The 18,172-nt window shown below is 39.8% G+C and overlaps 1 protein-coding gene across 12 annotated transcripts in view; it reads left to right on the top strand.

The window, feature by feature from the left end:
• Positions 1-18,172, top strand: part of DNM3 (dynamin 3) — a 570,492-nt gene that overhangs the window by 221,611 nt on the left and 330,709 nt on the right. For all 12 annotated transcript variants that reach the window (XM_073804407.1, XM_073804410.1, XM_073804428.1 and 9 more), the window contains exon 11: positions 15,558-15,644. In XM_073804407.1, the coding sequence (XP_073660508.1) occupies positions 15,558-15,644 (87 nt within the window). The remainder of the gene's footprint in view (positions 1-15,557; positions 15,645-18,172) is intronic.

Genomic DNA, 18,172 nt, shown 5'->3' with positions numbered 1-18,172 from the left:
CAAAAAGGTAATTCTTCTAAATTTTAAATGAATTCCACTTGAACCTGGATGTTCTGGGAAGGGGCACTGTGGTATAGTAGTTAAGAGCCCAGCCTCTGAGGTCCAGTTATCTAGATTCAAATCCTGGCTCTGCTATTTACTTGCTGTCTGACCTTGAGCATCATACTTAATCTTTATATTTTTGTTAATTTCTGTGTAAAATGGAGATGATGATGATGATGATGATAATGATGATGATATCACCTCAGTGAGGATTAAACAAGATGATGCCTGAAACCCATGAGGCAATTAACACATTGATTAAACATAGTAAGTGCTCAGTAAATGGTGGTTAATCTATAAATGGCCATTTTTAGTAGCACCCAATATTCCCTACCTTGTAATATTTATTGTAATATTTATTGATGGAGAGTAGTGGGCAAGAGACTTCCCAATCTGGGGGCTCTTCACTGAGAAACATGGAGGAATTGTGCTGGATTCCATCCATTCCATAGGGACATGAAAGGGGTACCCTGTATTGGAAAATATAAGAAGGGAATTACTGATGGTGTTAGGATAGGGTAGGCCTAGCCCTATGGCAGTTACTATTGTTACTTTGATTATTTCTTGAAAGTATAGATACTTCCAATTTTGTTAGTTTTGTTACCCTTCCCTTTCTGTATGGTTACTATGAGTAACATTCCTGAAAAACCAGTGAGAAGAAAGAGAGAATGAGTATGAGTGTTGGTTCCCAGTTACCTTACAGAAAAACTCAGATGAAGGAAAGATATAAGTAGTGAAAGAGGAAAGGAATCTAAATTTAGGAATTCAGGATTGTCAATGCTAAAAGAAAAGGAGTTAGGTGGAACTAGCTTGGGGCCCAGAAGTGGCTCTGGCGCTTCAGATCCCTTCTCTAGACTTCTTACTATTCTTCTACCTTGTTCCTTAAAGTTCTATTTTCTCTTCTCTAAAATAGGAAAACGCCATAGGCATTAAGGGACTGAGGAAAGGGAAAAGAATGCACATGGGGAAGAAAAAAATGTCTTTATGCCAGCTCTTCATTTGGAAACTTGAAGCCATTTAATAATACTTCACATCCCTCCTGTCCTTGCCTATACCTCAAAATACAGTTAGTCTTGTCACCTGTATATTGGCCTCCTCTTAACTGACTTTCTGAACTAACTGAAACTGCATTCTCTATTTAATCACATGGATTGCCGCCCTCAGCACATAGATGTCTTCTTCAGCCAAAAGCTTCTCTTTAGGTTGCCCATGCATTCCTGCTTCCACCAGTTAAGTGGTCTTCTTTCCAATGGCCAGTTGTGCTGTGTTTGTCCTCAAACCTGTTTAGCCAGTTTTCCTTCTTATTTTAATTATGTAGGTTAAGTGAAGAGTAAATAAATTGATCAAATGCAGGAAAGACTTTGAATTTAAAATCCAGCTTTGGAATGACTTAATAAAGGTTAGCTACAAAAGCTTTGCAATTGATTACGTGTAGGTAGGACAAGGCTAAAAGTATATGGGGGGGGCAGTGATAAAAATCTAGATGCGCTCTGCATTCAGATGATTTCCCGAGTGTCTTTATGTTTCCCCTCCACTTTAAAGAAAGCAAAACTGGAAATCACAGATGAAGGATGTGGTTTATGTAAGACAGAAGACGCATAACTCCAATCAGCAGATCCATATGCAGAGAACAGGCCTTGGCCTTACATCAAAAGATTGGCACATGTGTGTACATTTATGTTTTAAGTTATATAAAGTGTTTATGGTATGTATGAATCTTTTTTTTTTTTTTTTATCACTTCCCATTGTATCCAGCTTACTGGAAAACCAACAGTTGGTGCCGATGGCATGGGACGAGACAGCTTCTTCCTGGACACTTTTTGGCTTTTATTCTTTGCTTTCCACCCTTTGAACCTCCTTTTCCATTAAGCTCTCTAGACCAGTGGTGGTTGTATATTTGTACTGTCTTCTCAAAACATTTTATATGTTGCCTTGAATAAAACCTAGCTTTCTCCCTGAGATTATGGTTTACCCTTCAGCTCCCTTCACTGAAGGATATTTATTGGCCCAAACTCAAAGAATCTTAGGGCCTGGATCAGGCATGACATTTGTGTACTTCTCCATTTGTGGCTTCCAAACATTATTCCTTCACCTTCCTATAAAAAGTCTTCCATTAAGGCCCGGGTGTTACCAGCTCTGCCACCCTTCTCTCTTCTATTCACTGTCACCATCAGGTCCTGGTCACTGCCTTGTATTCATCAAGATATTTAGAACTTGGCTTACATTTTTCTTCTCCATCCTAAATTCACCTTCAACTTGGATGACTTCAGTAGAGGTCATGTCCAACACCCAGCAGCTGCTGCTCTTGGAGATCTTTGACTGCAGTGGTTCTCCATTCATTCCACACTAGCATCACACTCCTTGTGACCTCTTCCAGTCCCTGTCATGGTGGACAAATGTTCTAACAAAAGATTCTTCAGAAATTTAAAACTCTAAATCTAGGGTTTTCAGAGCACTGATTACCCGCTTCTACCCTCTTTTAGCTTTTAAGTCAGTTGGAAAATTAGTAGGAAAGCTTAAAGGAGAATTGAAATTTAGTATCTGCTTTGCTGCTGATAAATCTAGATTGGAAAACATGGCTGGGATTTCCTGCTGAAGTGGGAATCTCCCATTACTTCCTCTTCCAGCCATTAACTTCAGAGTCCACAGTGGCGGAGAGAGTGAGATGTGCACCCAGAAGGAGCACAGCGTTTTTTGGCTAACCTCACACCTACGGGCCTCTACAGTGAGCAGTGATGGAGTGTACCTGCTCCACGAAGCAGAGAGCTGTGAGCCAACACAGGTCAGGGGCTCACAGGTCTTCTTTTGTCTTGTCTTTTTTTTTTTTCTGTCCTGCGAGGTGACGAAAATGACAAGGGCTTCTCCTGTAGTACTTTCTCAAGAGAGTAGAAATGTTGGTGGAAGTTCCTACTTTATGAGTGAGGTGTGAAAGGTGCTGGGGAGGAGGAAGGGAGAGAGCCGTTCTTCTCTATACCTAAATTCTGCCACAGGGTCCAACCCTTCCAGCTCTCTCACTCCTTTACTCTCCCTATAACCAGTCTTTAAACTCAAAGAGACCTTCAGACCTTTGGCTTCTTTTTTTTTTTTTTTCTTAGCTACCTGTCTCTTCCAGATTTTATTATATTTCCTGACCATTGTATCAGTCTGGGTCCAACCAGAAGAGAGAAACCACACAGCAGTTTGAACAGGGAACAGTTACTATAAAAATTAAGGGCTACCCCAGTGGCACAGTGGTTGAGAATCCACCTGCCAACGCAGGGAACACGGGTTCGATCCCTGGTCCGGGAAGATCCCACATGCCGCAGAGCAACTAAGCTCGTGTGCCACAACTACTGAGCCTGTGCTCTAGAGCCCGTGAGCCACAACTACTGAGCCTGCGTGCCACAACTACTGAAGCCCCCGTGCCTAGAGCCCATGCTCCACAATGAGAGAAGCCACCGCAATGAGAAGTCCGCACACGGCAATGAAGAGTAGCCCCCGCTCGCCGCAACTAGAGAAAGCCTGCGTGCAGCAGTGAAGACCCAACATGGCCAAAAATAAATAAATAAATAAAATAAAAATTTTTAAAAATGTATTAACTATAACATGGGCTTAGAGGAATGAGGGATTGGCTAGTAAGAAGTTAAGAGAACAACTGAATATAGGGGTAGAAGCTGTAAGGAGCAGATGCTAAGGTACCACCTTTAGGGGAACATGCAGGAAAGAGGGCCCCTGACAAGGGCTAAGACTGGGACTTCCTTAAAGTGGGCCTGGATGTGGCTCACTGGGTGGCAGAAAAGTTGCCGTAGTGTCATGCTGCAGTGAAATCTGCCCTCTGTGCTGGGAGGGAAAGGGTGTCCATGGGGAGGTGTCTCCTTGGAGACACTCTGCTACAAACTGTTCAAGGTGGGGACAGTGGCTGCCTTGTACTGCAGTAGCCTGCTTTAGTCTGCCTTTTCCTCCCTCAGTGTCTCTCCAGGCCCCGCCTCTCCTGACAAAACTTCACTTGGTGCCAGCCAGCAAAGGAAAACTACTTAGAGGGCCCAGGATTATTTTCACAGAGTGGGCAAGCAGGTTGAATTTGGAGCTGAGAGGCAATAAATTGACAAGCAGTACATTTACCTTTAACTTTCTGATCTGTTACTTTAATTCTTCTTGGATTAACTTTGCCACCTGTTAAAACTCTAAGGCTGGTTGAATTTACTATTTGTGTTTTATCTCCCTTTCCCCCAGGTTGCTGAAGAGCTTGGAGACAACCCTCTATCTGTGTGGATTAGTGCCACATAATATACCCATTGTCTTCAGCATCTCATTAGTTAGTGACTTGCAGTGTTCTCCACCATAGTGATGTTAAACTTTTAACACTCTTTTTAAGATGCTTTGCTCATCACTTTCAGCAATGATTTCACAGAGAGAATAGAGGCCATAAATGGGAACATTAATTTCTAGCCCCCAAACCTATGTGTATTCCCAGCCATGCCCATCCTTCTCTGTCTCTGTTGAAGTATTAATCCTGACCAGGGCTGGGCTTCTACTTGTACTCTCACCTACTTAAGGAACTTACTCTCTGGATTCCTCTGTTTCCTGAATCATTGCCTTCTCCGTCACATTTTAAAATAAGTCAATGTATTTTTATGTCTCTCCTGACTTATAAGTAACAAAAACCTGTCTTCTGTCCTATTCCTCTCCTTTTCATCATGGCCAACCTTCTTGGGGAAAAAAGTAGTTTGTGCTTGCTATATCTTTACTGTCTCATCTCCAGTTAATTCCTTAACCCTCTGAAGTTTGGCTTCCACCCACCACTCTACTGAAATAATTATGGTAAAGGTTAACCAGAGACTTGATTGCCAAATTGAAGGGACACTTATTCCCGATATTGAATTCCACTCTCTTTTTGAAGCTGACACCTCTCTTTCTTGGATTCTCCTCCATCTTTCTCATGATTCTTCTGTCTCCTTCAAGAGCTTATCCACATTTGCCTGCCTCTAAACACTGGAGTCCCCCAGAACTTGCTCCTGGTTTCCTTCTCTTCTCTCTCCTTTCTCCCTGGCAGATCATATCTCCCATAGTTCAACTATCACTTAAAACATTGTTGATTCCCAAATCTATACCACCAGCTCAAGCTTCTTAACTGAAACTGTCTACTCTAGTCTACTACAACTACCTTCTCTTCTTACTTAAGGCTCTAAACAGTTTGTTTTTTTTTTCCCTCCGCAAACTAAATTACTACAGTGACCTCCTAACTGATCTTACTGCTTCTAGACTGGTCATATTCAAATTCATCCTCCTCACTGTTGTCAAAATGGCCCTTCTAAAATACGCACACATATTTTTTGCCTGTTCCCTCAAAATTATTCAGTGGTTCCTTATACCTTAAGAAAGTTCAAATCATTTGTGATTGTGTTTAGTTTTCACCATCTGATCCCTGAATAACTCTCCAGCTACATCTGTTGTCACTTTTTGCTTGCTTCAGCCCTTCTAAGTGATTTGCACCATTCACAAAGATTTTTTGTGCCTTTAATATTTGTACATGTGATTTTGTTTGTTTAGAGTCTCCTTAAGATATAGCTCAGTCATCATTTTTCCTGAAGGGCCTCTGTGAGCCCTTTCTTGGTCTCCATCCTCACTCCCTTCTTAGTGCTTTAATTGTAACCCTGTATTTACTTCTATCATAACAATTATGATACTGCACTGCAATTTGTTTGTAATTTATTTGTTTAGGTGAATGCCTCTTGCTGACGATAAGCTCCTTTCAAAAAAGAGCTGTCTTTTATCTTATCTTTGACACCTAACCCATGACTAATCCTACATGAGACATTCTATAAATACTTATTAATAATTTAGATATTTTAAAGTTATCCTGATGGCAAAGAAATCTGTACTTGGTTTAAAAATAACATTTTAATCACTCCTTTTTAAAAAAATTTTTATTTTATATTGGAGTATAGTTTCAGGTGTACAGCAAAGTGATTCAGTTATACATATATATGTATCTATTCTTTTTCAAATTCTTTTCCCATTTAGGTTATTGTGGAATATTGAGCAGAGTTTCCTGTGCTATACAGTAGGTCCTTGTTGGTTATCTACTTTAAATATAGTGGTGTGTACATGTCAATCCCAAACTCCCAATCTATCCCTCCCCCCAGTTCTTTTTCTGAGATCTTGAATCATCTTCACTATCATTACTCTGAATTCTTTTTCCAGTAGATTGCCTATCTCCACTTCACATGGTTGTTCTTCTGGGGTTTTATCTTGTTCCTTTATCTGGGACATATTCCTCTGCCGTCTCATTTTGTCTAACTTTCTGTGATTGCAGTTTCTTTTCCACAGGCTGCAAGATGGTAGTTCTTCTTGCTTCTGCTGTCTGCCCTCTGGTGGATGAAGCTGTCTAAGAGGCTTGTGCAGGCTTCCTGATAGGAGGGGCTTGTTCCTGCCCACTGGTGCGTGGAGCTGGGTCTTGTCCCTCTGGTGGGCAGGGCTGTGCTCAGGAAGACTTTAAGCAGCCTGTCTGCTGATGGGTGGGGCTGTGTTCCTGCCCTGTTGGTTGTTTGGCCTGAGGCGTCCCAGCATGGTTGGGAGGGGATAGGTCTTGGGGAGGAAGTGGCAGCCTCCAAGTGGGCTCACACCAATGAGTACTCAGCAGAACTGCTGCTGCCGGTGTCTTTGTCCCTGCAGTGAGCCACAGCCACCCTCTACCTCCGTAGGAGACCCTCCAATATTAGCAGGTAGGTCTGGCCCAGTCTCTTATGAGGTCACTGCTTTTTTCCCCTGGGTCCTGGTGCGCATGAGACCTTGTGTGCACCCTCCAAGAGTGGAGTTTCTGTTTGCCCCAGTGCTGTGGAATTCCTGTGATCAAACCCTGCTGGCCTTCAAAGCCAGATTCTCTGGGGGCTCCTCCTCCCATTGCCAGACCCCCAGGCTAGGAAGCCTGACATGGGGCTCAGGACTTTCACTCCTGTGGGAGAACTTCTGTGGTATAATTATTTTCCAGTTTGTGGGTCGCCCACCCAGTGGGTATGGAATTTGATTTTATCGCTATTGTGCCCCTCCTACTGTCTCATTGTGGCTTCTTCTTTGTCTTTGGATGTAGGATATCTTTTTTGATAGTTTTCAGCTTTTTTCTTTTTTTTTTTGTCAATGGTTGTTCAGTAGTTAGTTGTGTTTTGTTAAGAAGGGGTGAGCTCATGTCCTTCTACTCCACCACCTTGCCACTTCCTCTAGTCACTCCTTTTAAAATGATAAAATTTGGACAGGTTTTCTTTCAAGTATCTATCCTTTTCCTTATTCCTCAATTTGATGTTCTTGATATTTGGCCTTATTATGTCTACCTTCAATTTTTTTTTTTACTTTAAAACTGGTCTAATTCAAGTCTTTTGTAAAGCAAAATAATCCTAATTAAAGTTGAGTATGCCAGGACTTAATTATTTGACCCCTTTTGAACACAGCCCATAGATAAAGTGACCATATAATTTATTGTCCAACACAGATTTGAGATTAAAAGGGGGAGCTATCAATACTTTCACTGGAATACTATGAGTAAACCAAGACTGCTCCAGGCAATCTGAAATGTATATATATATATATATATATATATATATATATATATATATATATAAAAGAATATGTATATGTGAATATACATATGTGAATATATATGTGAATATATATATATAAACTTAAAACAATAATTTCACTTACAATTGCTCATGTTGAATTTCTTATGTGTAAAATACTTAACGTTTCTTTTCCTTAAGCCACATAAATAAACATCAGTGAAACACTTGGGATTTATGTGTGTTCAGATAACAAGGCACAAAGCTAACCTGGGGGAATGCACTTCTTCTCGCATGTTTTCTCACTGGTCTCTGGGGCACTGGAGGACAAGACAGGGACATTAGAGTTTTATGAGCTATTTGGCTTCACTCCAGGGACATCTCAACTTTGGAATTTTTCTGGTGGGCATCATCTTTCAGCTGCTTTTCTCTACTGCCTCTTCTCCAGTGCTTCATTGCAGGGTCCTGAGCTTTTTTGCAGGAAGCACTGAGAGGAACATCTTGTTTTTTTAACCACAGTTTAGCAACTGTGCCATTTATTGGCCTCTTGGGAAGCCACATTCTTGGATCACCATCATACCAATTAATTGATTTTTTCCCCCCTGCTTAGAAAAAAGAAAAAACGCTTTGCAAGGAAATAAAAAAGATACATTAGTTGGTTATTAGAAATACTGGGAAAGATTTTTCATTAAAAAGTGCTGTTAGAAGAAATGCTGAGTTTTGTGGCATGTTAGGTAAGTAGATATCTGACCCTGAATACACATAACTAAGCAGTGAATCCAAAGACCTTACCGCAGCTTTCAAGGCCCTGCATGATCTTGCTCCTTTTCATTTCTAAACTCCTCCCCATCTCCCTCCCCACAGTCCACTCCAGCTACACTGGTTTCCTTGTTTCTTCACAGGCAAGGAGATGTGGTGCAGGGCCTTTGCATTTCTCATTCTCAGTGTTGGAAATGCTCTGCCTCGAGATGTCTGCATGGGTCACATCCTAGCTTCTTTCAGGTCTTTGCTCAAATGCCACATAATCAGAGTCTTCCTCTGACAGAAAATTATTATTTTCTATCAGCAATTTCACATGCTTCCTTCGAACACACACACACACACACACTCATACCATTCTTCATCTACTTACCAAATTTGTTTTTCTTTGTGGCACATACGACCACATGAATCATACTACATACGTCTTTTATTTTTGCTGTGATTGTTGGACAGTAAAGGGACTTGAAGAATGTAAGCTCCATGAGAGTAGGGACTTGGTTTGTTAAGCTCATTACTCTATTTATAACCCCTGAACATCCAGGTTTTCAATAATAATTATTGAATGAATAATTGAATACATGAATCATGTCTCATTGACTTGGCAGGTGATTTTCCATTTGGCTAAAGTAGGCATTTGAGTAACTTCCATGAAAGCTTGTAGGATGAAAGAGAATAACTACAAAGCATCATGCTCAAATAGCATTTTCTTTTAGGTCTGGATAGATCTGCTCTGGTTTTCACTCTGTACATAAAGATTTGCATTTCATCTCTTCTAATGGCTGGCTGTCCAGTCAAACACTCTGTGCTGTGCTACTCATACAGCAGATGCCTCATGTAATGGGCCATGGTACTCAGGTTTCAAATCAGGCTGAGTATTAAAGTTTGAATCATTTGTTGGGTTTTATATGAAATTCAGTCCTGGGACTTGACTAAAATTCAAGAGATAGTAATCTCACCTTTTAATCTCACACTTCATTAAAGGATTCATGATCTTTGCAATTAATTCTTAATTTATAATTTACCCTGGCCCCTGCTTTTCCTCTTACTTTCTGCATGATTTTTCTTGTTCCATTTTAACTACTTAATAATGTTTACCAGAGATAAATGTGGAAAGAGTGGTGATGAAAACCTGGTTATTGTCTTCAGGTATTGTTTTGACCCAGCACCAACGCCCTCCTGCCCTCCTGTTTGGATGTTTTCTGATTACTTAATGAGATTATGGCTCTTCTGACTACCTTTCAGCTTTATTTCACTTAAGGTTGGGCTTTTTCTTTTAATTCCTTATCATCTGCTAAATAACACTAGCATTCTCTTCATTTCTTTGTTTAGAAGAAATAATAAGGTCAGATATGTAATGGAGAACATATCAACTTACCATATATGTTCTTCCTTCACAGAGCTCACCATTCCTCCCATCATTTGTAGAAAATATTTGAGGTTTGGGATTTGCCCACTTGGAGAAGGAGGACTAACAGTGTTTCTTTCTCTCTGACTACTTTACCCAAGGCCACCCCGGTGGGATCTGGCATCCTTCCCCTTTTTACCAACTTCACTTAGATCTTCCTAGACTTCCTATATGCCACTCCTAAAATATAGAATCCTCAATAAAGAATTTTCCAACTTACGCTTGTGAAGTTTCTTGACCTGTTTTACTAGAATTGTTTCTCATTTTTGATCACTTTTGTAAATGTGAATACTTCTGTTTTTCCTTTTTTCATAACAAATGTGTTGTGCCCAAATAAATATTCTCTCATCTCCTGAATAAATCCACCATTATGCTACACACAAATTAAAAATCACTAGGGGTTTTAAGGGCAGATTTTTTTTTTTTTTTTTTTTTCTCTTGGTACGCGGGCCTCTCACTGCTGTGGCCTCTCCCATTGCGGAGCACAGGCTCCAGATGCACAGGCTCAGCGGCCATGGCTCACGGGCCCAGCCGCTCTGCGGCATGTGGGATCTTCCCGGACCGGGGCACGAACTCGTGTCCCCTGCATCGGCAGGCAGACTCCCAACCACGGTGCCACCAGGGAAGCCCTAAGGGCAGATTTTAATTCACATAAATAGAATAAAATTATTGCATGCTTTTATAAGCAGTGAAATCATTATGGCTACTGAGTTTGTAGTGCGTGGCCAACAGTGGTTGGTTTATAGCATTTTGATCAAAATAGAGCCCATATCTTTAGGTCAGCCAAACCATCAACTCAAGTCATGCACATAAAAGAAATTTTATTCTGGTTTTAGTTCATTTTCTCCGTGGTGTTTGCAACGGAACTGTGAACAGATGGTTACCTAAGAACCTGAGTCTTTGCTTAAGGCATTGAACTAGTTACTCTTGAAGGTATAGAATCTTGCCTGGCCTTGTGCCTGTTCCAAGAGATACCTAATAGTATGGCTCTCATGATCGGATTAATCAATGGTTAATACATTTTGTAAGTGTATATTTTTATTGAGTAGAAATGTCTTTCAAGTGATTTTTTTTCCTCTAGGGAAAAATGTGCTCCATGCGTAAAATTAAATTTTTATATTGACGTCCCATCAAAATAATTAAACACTACCCTAAATAATACTTAAAATATTGGATTTTATTAAAACATGCTTTTATATTTAAAAAAATGATGGTGCTACTTTGTCTCAAAACAAGTATAAAGTTTTCTCTTAGAATTATATACCTAAAGTTTTGATTCCTAAATACAGGTATATTATGACTCCATTTAATCTTCCTTATTATTTAAGAATATTCAACATAATTTTAACGTAAGCTATTTAGAAGTAATTTATCATTTAATAGATGTTCAACTTTGTCTGGAAGCTTTGCTGTCATTGTTTAAGCATCAAATCTTCTGAGGCCTTCTCAGAGCAGGTTTAGCCACTTACTTCTTTGTGTTTCTCCTTGATTTTTGTTAAATATTTCTCTCGCATAACAATTTATCTGTATGGTCAACCTGCCACTCAAGACTGTGAGGTTTCCAATATCAGGTGCTTTGACATAAACTGAGCTCAGAGCTGGCCTATAGTGGTGCCCAAAGAATGTTTGTTAAATGAATGACTGATGTGAAATAAATTTAAGAATATAAAATTATTATATCCAATAGCAAAGCCTTAATTCCTTGAGCCTGTATAAATCAATTTGCAGAATATTTAAATAATTAATAGAAGAATAAAAATCTAATGATGGTGATTTCTAGGTCAATATTATTTTGGCACACATGATTAAAATTTTGATGACTTTGACAAAAAAATTGTGTTCTTACAATGGTAAGCTTTTAGTTCAACATCCAGAGCAAAAGAGATTGAAAATTATAATGACTTAAGTGGTTGAGAAAACTGATTGCACCTTAAGTAAGAGACGTAGAAGAGAGGCAAGGAATTGAAGTGAGCAATCAGCTAAGTATCTGTTAAAGCTAAGTAGAATGTCATGCAAACTGAGCAGGGACTCTGCTGAATGAGGTAATGAAATGAGTGGCAGAAAGCCTACTCAGAAGTCATTCTGAATGTCAGTAGGACTTTTTTTTTTTGCCTTTTTCCTATATGTATTATGAAGAATTGGGACTGGAGCATTACATTTGGGAGCCAGCAATTAAAACCATCATTTTGAGTTTTATACTCCCACAACATTTTTTACACTCCTACAAACCTTTTAAGATCAACCAATTAGAAACTGTACTGGCTTAATTACTGCCTTTCAGTAATGCCTAGATCTTTCCTGCTTACTGTCCCCTTCAATATTTCTCTGAGGGCAGTTCTTCTAGTGTATTCTCTTTCCATTTTATCCCACTTAGAATTTAGGCTCATTTACATCCAGTTTTCTCAGTTGTAGATACAAAAATATGGCTCTGGCGGGTTCCTTTCCTGATGAAATTGAGCTTGGAAAGATCAGGAGGTACACACAAAAAAATCAATCCTCCTGCCAAGGGCAGTAGATTGGAGGGTTCTTAGAGGTTTCTACTTCATGGGATGCTCTTATCATTTTGGCCTTTCCTTGACTTATTGATGTCTGCATACTAGTCTGTGGTCCTTCAGCTATCAAGTATTTAGTTTCTGAATAAATATTTATATTGCCACTCTTTGGTGTTTTAGAAATAATCTGCTATAATCCATTTTCTAAATGCTATTGCCATCCCCATCCTATTTAGTAGACCGCTATTGCTTGTGTAGTCACTTCTCTGCAGGAGTGTGGTTCTATGTTAGTGTGGCTATCATCAAAAGCAAGTATGCAGTGATAGCTTGGGGTGCTCTCTGAGTGCAGAAGAGGAACAATTGCTCTGGTGGCCTAGTGCAGGCTAGTGGTTTGTGCCGGATGTGCCACCTAGTTTTGCATTAGTCAAGAAGAAGGACAAGTATTCATCAGCTATCCCTTCCATACTTAGAGACTTTTTATAGGCCTTACAAAAAATAACTTGCAGTATTCTCAGAGTATAAAACGGCTTCTGGAATGATAGAACTGTCCCCGAAGAATGTTTCCCAAACTCAAAATGGAAGCTTCATTTGTGTCTTGAAGTTATTCATGAAGTAAGCACCTAACTGATCACAGATCTCAGGATTCAGCTAGGAGTCTCAGTAAGGGGGTGATGGTTTGGTGATCTCATGAACAGACACTGGGCTGTGAATTTTGAGGTGACCAAGGCAGCCAGGTTTCTATGCTCTAATGATGTTGTTATAATAAAAGTACTCTAGGACTTCCCTGGTGGCGCAGTGGTTAAGAATCCGCCTGCCAATGCAGGGGACACGGGTTAGAGCCCTGGCCCGGGAGGATCCCACATGCCGTAGAGCAACTAAGCCCGTGCGCCATAACTACGGAGCCTGCACTCTAGAGCCCGCGAGCCACAAGTACTGAGCCCGTGTGCCACAACTACCAAAGCCCGAGCGCCTAGGGTCCGTGCTCCGCAACAAGAGAAGCCACTGCAATGAGAAGCCTGTGCACCACAACGAAGAGTAGGCCCCTCTCGCCGCAACTAGAGAAAGCCCGCGCACAGCAACGACGACCCAATGTAGCCAAAAATAAATAAATTTTTTTAAAAAAGTATGTTCGTTGTGGAAAAATTTGGAAAATGCAGACATGTATATAGAAAAAAAGTAAAATTATGCATAAGCCCATCATTCAAAGAGGTTGTTGCCATTAACATTTTGTAGTATTTGTGCAGATTCTTTTCTGTGCACAGACAGCAGACTTACAGCATTAGGTGATTTAACATTTATATGTGATTTGTAATCACAGTGGTTCCATGAAGTAGTGCAGTTTGTTGTCTTGCTAAGACACTGATGTGCATCATGCATGTTATTTAGTAGGTGCGCACAGTGACTCCAATGACCATGGAGCAATCACATCTCAGGGAGGCCTAGCATACAAGTTAGGGGAAATATTATGTGCTACAGTATTACTCAAGAATTTTGGAGTTTTTAAGGTTTTTGGCTATATCCTCAAAGAGTATCAAGTGTATATGGTAGCCTGTGACTATGAGTGTGTGTATATGCTTGTGTGTAATCACATTTTATATTTAGTAGCCTGATTTTCTTCACCCAGTGTCATAGACACTTTAGCATGTTATTAGATATTATTTATAAATTAGATAGTATTATATCAAATATTAGCTATTATTTGGAATGGCTTATTACATCCCATTAGTGGACCTACCTTAATTTATTTAACATCATTGGATACTTAGGTGGCTTATAGAGTTATGTCTATTTGTCTTATTGTTGCTATTACAAGTAACGCTGTGATGAATTTCCTTATTATTTTAGCTCAGAATTCCATGAAGTAATTAGACTGACGTGTGTGTGTCTTTAAAATTTTTGAAACATATTGCCAAATTGCTTAACAGAAAGATTATTCTCATTGACGTCCCTTCTGCAAGTTTAAACTGTGCTAGTCTCAGTACACCTTCACCTGCATTAAGTCTTATAAAAATGATTATAGTAACTTGACAACATAGTAGTTACTATCTTTCTTTGTATTACTCTGTGCAGTTTACTATCTCTTATTGACCATTAAATTTCTTTTTAAATTAAATCACGTTTTTGCCTGTTTTTATGTGAGATATTAGTGTTAATCTTATTAATTTGCAAGTGCTTTTTATAATAAATGGAATTCATCTTTGCCTGTCATAAACCATGAATTTGCCCACTTTTTTCCCTTTCTATTGCTGCCATCCCTGTCCAAGTCCCCTTATTTTCCATCTGAATTGCTTCAGAAGCCAAAATTCCTAACAGGTCTACAAGGATCAAGCCCCTGTTTACCATTCTAGCTTTGCCTAAAGACCATCCCCTTGCTCTCTGCACTGACCTTCCTTTACTTCCTTGACCACTCATTGTCCCTGTCCTCTCCTGTGCTTGGCAAGCTCCATTCTCCCCACAACCGACTTTACCCGACTAAGCCCCGTTTTTAGGTTAGGCTTCCTTGAACATCCTTGTATTGATAGCATCCTTTTCTTTTCTTCCTTACACTGAAAACAACTATAATTCATTCATTTCTGCAAACTAAATTTTGGACAATTACCTGCATAATTGAGATGGGATAAGTGATTGACATGCATTATTTCTACAGTTTTGCCAAAAATATGTATATAAAAACACATCTGTTAGGGTAGAATTTTAAAAAAATGGTCTCTGTGGTTCATGGAATGTGAACCATCCTCAAAGAGTAATGGACAAGACCAGGAGCTCTGGAGTCTGAGGGCTTGGGTAGGAATCCTGGACCCACCGATTTTGAACTGTGTAGTCTGGGGCAAGTTACTTAACCTCTCTGCACTTTGCTTTCCTCCTCTGTAAAATGGGGTTAATAATCGGATCTGTCTTTTATGATTGTTGTGAATTTCGAATGAGGTAATTCATGTGGTGCTTAGCACACAACCTGGAACATGGTAAGCACTCTATAAATGTTAGTCATTTTCCTCCTTTTCATCCTCATTTCTGTCTTCGTCATCTTTGAACTTTATTAAGTGCTAACTCTGTACAGCATAGAGCTAGATGGTATCTGGGTTTCTGTTTTCTTTGCAGGGAATTTCTCTGCCTGTTTTGAAGTGCTTCTTCTCAGATAACGTAGTTACTTCTGATTGTAGTTTGTGCAGTCTTTTCTGTCACTCTGCCATTCTTCTTTAGGATATTTCATTTCTGCTTCCAGAATGGTAATGCATGTCTTCTGGAATACAACATAACTTATTTGTTTTCTTTTTTGGCAGTATATATTTGAGTATTAACACTCAGATCTGTTTTTCTTGACAGCTGGCAAACTTCCCCAGACTCTGCGAGGAAACGGAAAGGATTGTTGCTAACCACATTCGTGAGCGAGAAGGGAAGACAAAGGACCAGGTGAGGAGAGGCCTTCCCTGGTGGGCAGGGTCCTTGTGGGAAGTGGAAGACCTCTCCAGGATTGTTTGGTCTCCAACAGTTGGCGTATCCCTGAATGGAAAAAAAAAAGAGCTGAGAACACCACCACATATGTTTATTTTTACTTATTTATGAATTTTATACATGTGTTGCTATACTAACATCTTGCGTATGTTAAAAATATAAACATATATAAAGACCTTAGAAGGATAACATTTAAAAAGCAGTAATAGGAGTTCCATTATTTTTTTCAACACTTCATGAATCATCATGTGTACCCTTAGCATGTACACACCCCACTTTGAAAACCACTAATCTGGAAACATATCACATATTTTCTTTAAGATCGGGCCCACAGATGGGCACCAGGATATTCATAAATTGCTGAAGTGTTTTGCAAAATGTTTAGTGTTTTTATTTTTTTTCTTGAGGAGAATGGATAAAGCTATTCATCAGCTTATCCATGGAACCTATGACTAAAAAAATAAAAACATTTAAGAACAGCTCTTTTAAGCATTTCTAACTATTTTGTAAATACACATGGTTTGTAAGGAGTGGCTTTGAAATTGTCTTCGAATCTTGGCTAACTACGAATGAACGATTATTTTCAAGTGAGGATAATTCATTGAAAAAAGTTAAGGACTACGTGAAAATAATTCAAGCTTCTTAAATTTAGGTGGATGTTTTCTTAGTTACTTATAAAACATTATAATGGGAAACACAAAGGTTTTCAGATGCTCTTCAGTTACAGGACACAGCTGTGAGTGTGACAGCATGGAGAGGACACTGGACTGAAGCCATGTGTTCACCACAGAGTAACAGCATGTTCTTGAGCAAATCACTTCTCAGGACTGTTTTTTTCCTCATGTACAATGTTGAAATGTTGGTCTATATGATCTCTGAAGTCCTCTATAAGTTAGAATTCCAAGATTTTGTGGTTCTTAGGTGAATTGGAAAGAAGGAGAGAAAGAACTGGGGAAAAGGAGGAAGGCAGAATAGGAGAGAGAGAGGTAGAGACAAACCACAGGGAGAGAGACACATGCAACATGTGTTAGAGGGTGCTGTAGGGTTGGGGTGGGCGTGGAAGGAGAAAGTGAAGAGACAGAGGGATGGAGGCCTGGCAGGTTGGGATATTTGTGAGTGACTCTGGTAACAACCTGCTGCTCTCTGCTCGAGCTTTGGGATTCATTGCTGCTACTTTTTATCATCGCGTGGTTTTTTTTTTTTTTTTTTGCGGTACGCGGGCCTCTCACTGTTGTGGCCTCTCCCGTTGCTGAGCACAGGCTCCGGACACGCAGGCTCAGCGGCCGTGGCTCACGGGCCCAGCCACTCCGCGGCATGTGGGATCTTCCCGGACCGGGGCATGAACCCGTGTCCCCTGCATCGGCAGGCGGACTCTCAACCACTGCGCCACCAGGGAAGCCCTATCATCGCGTTTTGAAAGTCAACTAACGATTATTCATAGTTTTCACTTATTTCGCAACTTTCTCACTCTTGGAGTAGTCACAATAGCCAAAAGTGGAGAAAATAGGCTTTGTGACTTAGTAGAGATAAACAAATCAGTGTTAACTCATGAGCCAGTGAAGTCAAGCCTGGGTCCAGGTATACAACCCGAGACCAGAAGTTCCCCCACACACCTAATGTCATGGCTCCTGCTGGACCAAGAAAACGAGTTCTGTTATCAACTGTACTCCTGACCTTAAGTAACTAAGATAACCATTTTAATTTGTGTCTTTATTCTATGAAGTTCAAATGATAATACATTCTACTTAACTCTTAGGGATCCTGTGTAAAAACAGTATTGAGGAAAAAGTTGTACAGTTCTTATCTTAATTATCTTTGTGTTCATATCTAAATCAGTTAACTTCTTCATGTTTCATAGTTTTTGTTTTACTGAAATGACATACTCACATTTTTCATTGTCATTAAGATTGTGGGCTCCAGGGACTTCCTGGTGGTCCAGTGGTAAAGAATCCGCCTTCCAATGCAGGGGACGTGGGTTCCACGCACCGTAATGAAAGATCCCACGTGCCTCAATGAAGATCCCATGTGCTGCAACTAAGACCCGATGCAGCCAAAAAAATAAGGAAAAAAATTATTAAAAAAAAAAAAAGAAAAAAAATTGTGGGTTCTGGGTTCAGACTGCCTGAGTTCGAATCCAAGCTCTGTCATTTGCTTTCTGTGTAAATGAACAAGTTATTTATTAATTTTACACTTCAGTTTCCTCATCTGAAAGTGGAATAATAATGGTAGTTAACTCACAGGTATTTTGTGAGGATGAAATGAAGTAATCCAGATATAGCTCTTAGTTCTTCATTAATTTTAGTTGTTTTTGTATTCCTAAAGAGCTATGACACATAGTAGACATGAGAAAGAATTGCCTTTTCTGATTTCAAGGGAGACTGTCTTCCATCTGTACCTCTGATGTAGTGATTACTTCATTCCCCAAGTGGGAGTTAAGGGAGGGAGCGAGCATCTCTCTCCTAAGTGACCATCTCAGGTGGCCTGGT

The sequence above is a fragment of the Tursiops truncatus genome, chromosome 1 (genome assembly GCF_011762595.2).
Source record: "Tursiops truncatus isolate mTurTru1 chromosome 1, mTurTru1.mat.Y, whole genome shotgun sequence".
NCBI lineage: Eukaryota > Metazoa > Chordata > Mammalia > Artiodactyla > Delphinidae > Tursiops > Tursiops truncatus.
The sequence above is the reverse complement of the archived record's forward strand: the minus strand, read 5'-3'. Positions and strand labels throughout refer to the sequence as shown.